Source organism: Protopterus annectens, chromosome 7.part1, assembly GCF_019279795.1.
Source record: "Protopterus annectens isolate FY-2018-M chromosome 7.part1, PAN1.0, whole genome shotgun sequence".
In the NCBI taxonomy this organism is placed as follows: domain Eukaryota; kingdom Metazoa; phylum Chordata; order Ceratodontiformes; family Protopteridae; genus Protopterus; species Protopterus annectens.
This window is the reverse complement of record NC_056740.1, coordinates 141,273,606-141,281,105: the sequence shown is the minus strand read 5'-3', so window position 1 is coordinate 141,281,105 and position 7,500 is coordinate 141,273,606. Positions and strand designations below refer to the sequence as shown.

Sequence of the window (7,500 nt, the reverse complement as noted above, 5' to 3'; positions counted from 1 at the left end):
AAATCCTCAGGCATTTTGACTGGTTATGAAACAAAACATTTCTTTGCACATAGAGAATAACTTTGATTAAATCTTTTCCAAAATATTTGTGGCTTTCTGGAAATGCAGGAACTATATTCAAAAAGATTAATAATGAACTAAAATGATGAGAGAAAAAAACATATAACAAATCATTTGTTTTTAGTCTCTTCTTCTTCTCTGAAGTCTTCCAGGAAGCTTCAGTTGCCAATCTCTTTAATGAAGAACTAGCCCATTCCATTTCTTCTATTTTATCCACAATCCTTTTTCTTTGACAAACAGTAAAGCAGAGTCTAAATCATCGAAGACCTTAGGACCATCAGGAAGGAAGATTTTAAGCTTGGCAGGAAACAGAAGGTATGTTTTAAACTGTGCTTTTTAAGCTCCCTTATTAGTGGCAGAAAAACTTTTCTTTTAGCAATTACCATGGAAGAATAGTCATTGTCAAAACGCACAGTTGTCTCATTAAACTTAACAGGAGCTTTAGCCCAAGCAGATTTAAGAACCATCTCTTTATCAAAAGATGATAGAAATCTAACTATAACTGATCTAGGATAGTTTTTGTTAGAGTTAGTATTAGCTATAGATCTATGTGCTCTTCGATACCAAAAGAGAATGCTTCTGGTAAATCTAAAGTTTTAGGGAGCCATGTTGTTAAAAAGAAGTAATATTGTTACCTTCAATATTTTCTGGCAGTCCAAAAATCCTAATGTTATTGCGCCTAGATCTATTTTCCAGGTCATCCAGCTTTGTTTGTAAATGTGTATTTTGTTTCAGCAGAAACTCAATATTGATTTCCTGTTCTTGTATTTTATTTTCCATGTCATTCACAGCTTCTTCTATGCCTGTCATCTGGATCTTCTGTTGTTGCAGGTCCATATGTAACAAGTCTATTTGTTTTGTAGTTTTTTCTATGAAAGTGTCTATTTTAGTATCCATTTTATCCATCTTAGCAGTAAGTTGCTGGACTATAATTATCAGAGACTGAAGTTCTTTCTTGATGCTGGAGTCTTGAGAATTTGTCTTACTGGAACTCATTTCAGACTGATAAACTGACAGGAAAATTTCCAAAGTAATTTCTGACAGGAATATTATTAAGATTTCCTTTCTTTTTTAGATATAGTTCAAGAACTATATAAAACAAACATATTTAGAAAGAAAATTACTTCAAGAATTAATTTTTTAAGTAATTAATTCCTGTCAATGTAATGAAATTGGTGGAGCTGAAGAAATCTGCTGCTATCCTGTGTTCATCCTTGGCCACGCCCCCTTCCTGAAGAAGTCTTTTGAGACGAAAGTGATATTAAACTGTTTTTTGCTATTGATGGTGGTTTCCTTCATTGTTCGGTCAGACTGGTGGTTTGGTTTTTATTAGTTTTTGCTGCTGCTTCATCCTTGGGACTGTTGTTTTTCCTAGTTGATGTGTCTTTCCTGTGGATGGCTGGCCGGAACGAGGACCCACGTTTGGAGATATCTGTTCATCCTACACCTGGTATGTTTGATTTTCAAGATACCAACCTGCTTTCCATGTTGGTGTGCACTATGAAAGACATGCAAGAGACTCTTGAAACTTTGATGGCAAGTAATTTTAGATTTACTGGTTTAAGCAAACTATCTTCACTTAGTTCAGAAGATGAAAGTGTGTAGACTGTAATTGATAAGACTGCCTCAGTACTTCATTCTGAGAACAACAATATTGTGTTTAGTGCCATTACTGAAGTCTTAAACTGTGATTCAGACCTATTTGATGCCTGCAATTTAGCTTTAATGTCTACTATGTTTAATGGCATGGATGTAGAAGTGGAAAAAGAGGCTAAAAGACTTTTATCTTTGTTGGAAAAACTGCTAAAAAAGTACAGAGTTTTGGTTGCTGAGACTAAGTACAAGTATAAATGCATACAAGTGGGAGTAGTACCTAAGGGTCTGCGTTTTTTTAAATGCCTTAACGGTGTACTTCCAACAGAGTCCTTTTTTTCTGAATTGGTGTTATTTTTTTCTAAAACTAGGCTTGATTTCTTAAAATTGCTTGTTGGTCGCAATAAGAAATAAATTGAGGAGGTACGCAATGATATTATTAAGAAATAAGCTTCTTTGCAGAAGCTTATAAGAAATATACCCTGTTTACACAAAGACTACTCTGCTTTACTTTTTTATGGAAGAATTTGAGCAGGGTTTCATACAGAGAAAGCTAAAGAAGTTACAATGGGATATTGAGGCATATTCCAACAATACTGCTTTTTCCCATTTCTCTGATGTTAAAAAGGCTATTGGCCCCTTTAAGACACAGAACCAACTTAGGGGTCGCTATAGAAACCAAAGAGCTTCTGGTCTTCTTCCTACTTCCTTTAGTGAAGTTATTAAGACAGGTGGTTGATGTTACTTCCGGTTTGACTTTGAATTTTGACTGTTCCACAAGTGAATCGGCTGGTGGTGTTCCTGCTGAGAATGTATTAGATATGAACATAGCCGGCCTTAGGCACAGGCCAGCTAGGCAGCTGCCTAGGGCGCCACTCTAGTAGGGGCACTTTTCCAGTATTTATTTGGTGTAGGTAGCACAGGATGGGGGCACTGGGTGAAGTGTGGGGGTGCCGTAGAGCCCTTTTGCCTAGGGCACCAGCTGACCTAAAGCTGCTCCTGGATATGAATGATATGTCTGATACTTCTGGTGATGAGCAGGGTGAAATTAATGGTTCTGGTCAGATTCCAGTTAATGCACGGCGAGTCCCCTTATAGAAGACACCTGCTTTATGTCAGAATGAGACGGGCAACATGTCAACAAGAAAGACTTCAACAAGGCGCAAGAAAAAGTAACTGCTTTTACTGAATATTCTAATACTGACTTTTTGAATGAAAAAAATTACAATTTGTCTCATTATTCATTTACTCCTGATCAGTTATTTGTTTTAGGGCTTGGTTTTAACTTTGTGCCTAGCAAAAGGATGAATTTAGGACAGACATTGTTGAATTTAAAAATGTTTTGTCGTAAACTAAATTTAAGTTATGTTTTTTTTCTAGTATGGAGTTTAATAAATGTCTGTTTGCCAAACCAAGTACCATTACTCCCCTCTTAACTAACACCTTACGTGTTTTTGAAAATTGTTGCACTGAAGACATCAGACAACTTGTTCACGCTAAGGTAGATTATAAGTTTTATAATCTTACTAGAGCTCAAACAACAGCCTTAAAAGAACTGAGGTCTTTAAGCCACCTTCGGTTTATGAAAGTCGATAAGGGAAGGGGGCTGGTAATTCTTGAACAAGATAAATATGTCAACTCTATGGAAAATATGCTAAGTATTGAGACTGACTATTCATTAGTTACTAAACAGTTGGTTTTTAAGGCATATCACAGTATACATTCTATTGTATATGATGTGTGGGTCAATGGGTATATTACTAATGACATGTATGATTTTATGTTAGTTGAACATCCACTTTTGGGGACCATATGTCTGGTATCCCCAAAAGTCACAAAAATCTTGAAACCCCCCCATTTTGACCCATAGTATCTTCACCCAATTCAGTCACAGAAGGTATTTCTTTAGTAGTTGACTACATGTTAAATCCATTAGTCCAAAATTAGGTTAATTTATTAAGAACTCATGGCATTTTTTTTTGGATTTGATTAGGACTTTTAGTTCTGTATATTCCTTTGATTTTAAGAAGAACATTTTGTTTACAGTGGATGTCCAATCATTGTTTACGAGCATCCCCCATGATCTAGGGGTTGATTTTGTTAGACAGTTCTTGGGAAATGTAGCCCACCTTCATTCTGACAGCATATTTGTTTTATGCACCTTAATAGAATTACTGCTTAATAACAATTATTTTCTATTTAACAAGAAAATTTAAAAGCAGCTAAGAGGGGTAGCTATGGGGTCCACTGCGGCCCCAGCTTACTCCAATCTAGTTCTTGGGTGGTGGAAGCATAGTGTTTTCAGACCTATTATGGAGCAATATCATGTAGTTTTTTATTGCAGATATGTGGACGATTTGTTTTTTTTTTTTTATCCTGGAAGGTGGCATAGACCAGGTTCATTCTTTTTGTGATAGTATTAATAATTCCAGTGATTTTTTAAAATTTGTATTGGGGAATGCTGGGCTATCAGTGCATTTTTTTGTATGTTACCCTGACTTGGGATACTTCTAATAATTGTATCACAAGTGGAATACATAGGAAAGAGACTTTTGTTAACAGGTATTTACATTATTTGAGCAGCCATCCTGTTTTTATGAAAAATAATATACTGAAGGGCCAGTTTATTCGTGCTTCACGAATGATTTCTGAAGAAGCTGATTTTGAATCAGAAGTCAGCTTTATACAGAATATGTTTTTGGTTAGCAGTTACCCCTCAGATTTACTTGGCAAACTAGCTAATGAAATTAGAATAAGAAAGGCTACTGATTTTCCTCCAGTTTTGAAAAATGGTTTTATTACTATTACAAATAAGCCACGTGGAGTCACAGGTGTTAACAATTCAAGTTCTAACACTAACACAAATACTTTTGGTACTTCTTGTACTTTGGATATGTCTGTTGATGCATTTAACATCAGGTCCATTATTACTAGAAACTGGAACATCTTATGTGGAAATAGTGAATTAATACAAGTTGTAGGTGATAGTTTTTTTATATACAAAATTGGGTCTGACTATTTAAAAAAAATTTACAATTTGACTCCATATATAAAAGTACCCCTGACAACAGCAGACGCTGTAAGGGGATGTATAAATGTGTTTTTTGTTCTTCATGTCGTTTTATTTTAGAAGGACCCTATATTGATTTACCCTATTTGAACAGGACACTTCCCATTGATGGTGTATGTAATTGCAATACTAGTGGCATAGTCTATCTTGCTGTTTATTCTGTATGCAATGAATTTTATGTAGGTATGTCCACACAACCACTTAGTAAAAGAATTAAAAAGCATTATTATTATATTAAAACTAAGAACATCAACAATGCTCTATTTAAACATTCCATTACATGTAGTGGTTTTAAAAAGTTTCTGTTTGCTGTTTGGAACATGTAGTTAGAAATATGAGGGGGGGGGGGCTATAAGGACCAAATGGAACAAAGAGAAACTACATGGCAGCTCAGGTTAGGGGCTGAAAAAAAATGGTATTAATGACTCAGTGAATATTAAACGTTTTCTTAAGAACAGAATACTGAAGATTTTAAAATGAACTGTCTATGTTATGTTATTAGATGTGTGCCTTTAAATGACTGTATTCCTTTTGCTAGTGGACTTTAAGTAATTGATTGTTTTATTGGGTAATTATTTTGATTTGATATATAAAGGGATGCTGCTGTGTGCATTTTATTTCATTCTGAAGAAGTCTTTTGAGACGAAAGCGGTATTAAACTGTGTTTTTCGCTATTACTGGTGGTTTCCTTCATTGTTCGGTCAGACTGATGACTTCTCTGATGTCAGCATTGATAAGGGCCTTTCATTAACCAAGTTTGTTGATGAAGCTGGTAGAAGAATGCTTCAAGCCTATGGTTGTCTCTTCCTAAACATCACTGTGTTACGTCTGAATTCCTTGTCACCTCCTCATGCTGCTTGCTCACCTTTAGGCTACCAAGTATGATTACCCAACATGCCCTTTCTTTACTTTCTTTCTTTTTTTTACTTGCTGTTGTTATTACAACTGTTAATATGTACACCTTTCATGGCTTTTTGTTTCACAAATACATTACTCTACATTGAATTTAAGCTGCCATGATTTAGACAATTCCTAAAGTTTTTGTTAAGGATCCCTGTTAAATGCTTTTCTGCTTCCACAAAAATGCAGAGTATCCCCTTCTAGTATTTCTACAATGTCACTTATGAAGACAATAAAAAAGTATCAGCTGCAGTAATGCCTTGGCAGCATTTCAGTGACACTTATCCTTTCATTTTAGATGAGTCCACTTATTACAACTCTCAATGTCTTACTACACTGCTAGTGTTTATCTAATGTATCATATCCTACTAATCTGGCTATTAATTTAGTGCATCAAATGTTTTGATAACTAAGTAGAGTATGTTCTTGACCCATTTCAGATTAACATTTGGGCTACCCAAACCAAGAACTTTACAAGATTAATGTGACCAAGATCTTAATATGAATCATTTTTGCCAGACTGTGCACTGCTGGCTTTAAGATATTATAAAATGATCTCCCTCAGCAGGATTCTTTAAGTCTGCTTACCAATGCGGTCAGACTGATAGAATGAGTTTTAACTTGGATGTGATCCTGATATGGTAAAGAGGAATTATATTAGTCTTTTTCCAGTCTTCAAGAACCTATCTTCTTCATCTCTCAAGATGTATTAAAAATGTTAGTGGCAACATCCGTCCTTCAACTATCATTACAAGAATCTTAACACGTTTTACTCTCTACTCACCTGTATCCTTATCACTAAAACAATCAGGATTCTGTACTTCTTCCATACAATTTCTTGGCAGTAATAAACAATATTCATTTAACAACTCACAGTTCTACCACTATTTTAAGTTTTACTGTAACTCCCTTCATTTTCCTTTTCACCTATCTACAGTTGTATCAGTCTCCTCAGTTAACCAAACTGGACTTCCTTTCCAGAGTATGACTATTTTATTTCCTGAAGGTCTTACCAGGTTCCACGTGTTTAATCAGCCTTGTGCTTCCTCCCTCACTATTCCCTTTTATACTCCCAATACTGATCACTTTTCTGCAACATGTGATGCACTTGGTGGATCACAGTATCTGCATGTTTGTTTCATATATATCTGTAGCAGAAAAAATGAATGGTGTCTCATCTGTCATTAGTTTCTCTGACTTGTACCCAATAAAATGGGAAAACAGGCTCCAGCTTCGACCATCATACAGTGTATTAAGCATGTAATCAGAGAATGAATGAAAGTACTTGCAGCCGTATGTCAAGAGATAAATTTACAATGTTATGATATGGTGGCTGTAAGCCAAATAGAAACTCTTCACTGATGCTTGAAGGCCAGATGGCTTGTGACTTTTTTGACCACTTTTGACCAGTTTGCAAGCACCCTTGCTAAAAGTATACCTGCAGGGAAATGTTGTTACTCTTGCTACGGATTTCTACATCAAGCTGGCAAGGCTGTTTACAACCATTTCTTGAGTGTAACATATTCAATTAGTTCATCAAGCATTATAAAAAACACACTCACTGCAAGTGACAGGAGTGGGTCTATTGAAACCATCCTTTAGTCTAATATGTTACAACCTTATAGGTATAACAAAATAAATCAGCAGGAATTTCAAATGAAACTGTGAGATACTTGCATGAACCAACTCTTCTTCATCTTTTACAGAGTAGTTTCCAAGCCTCCTCTCTAGTCTTGACTGTATACTTTCTCTGTTATCAACTGACAACTCAGTATTAAGGGAAAATACAGAGACGAACCTGAAAGAATAAAACACTATTACACATTATACAAGATTTTGTAATGTAAATATTCACATCCTCCATAGTTGCTAAAGCA

The 7,500-nt window shown here is 35.3% G+C and overlaps 1 protein-coding gene across 1 annotated transcript in view; it reads right to left on the bottom strand.

Annotated features, from left to right (window-relative positions):
- XPC (XPC complex subunit, DNA damage recognition and repair factor) overlaps window positions 1-7,500 on the bottom strand; it is a 1,641,424-nt gene that overhangs the window by 868,005 nt on the left and 765,919 nt on the right. The window contains exon 7 of the mRNA XM_044078598.1: window positions 7,301-7,421. Within this exon, the coding sequence (XP_043934533.1) occupies window positions 7,301-7,421 (121 nt within the window). The remainder of the gene's footprint in view (window positions 1-7,300; window positions 7,422-7,500) is intronic.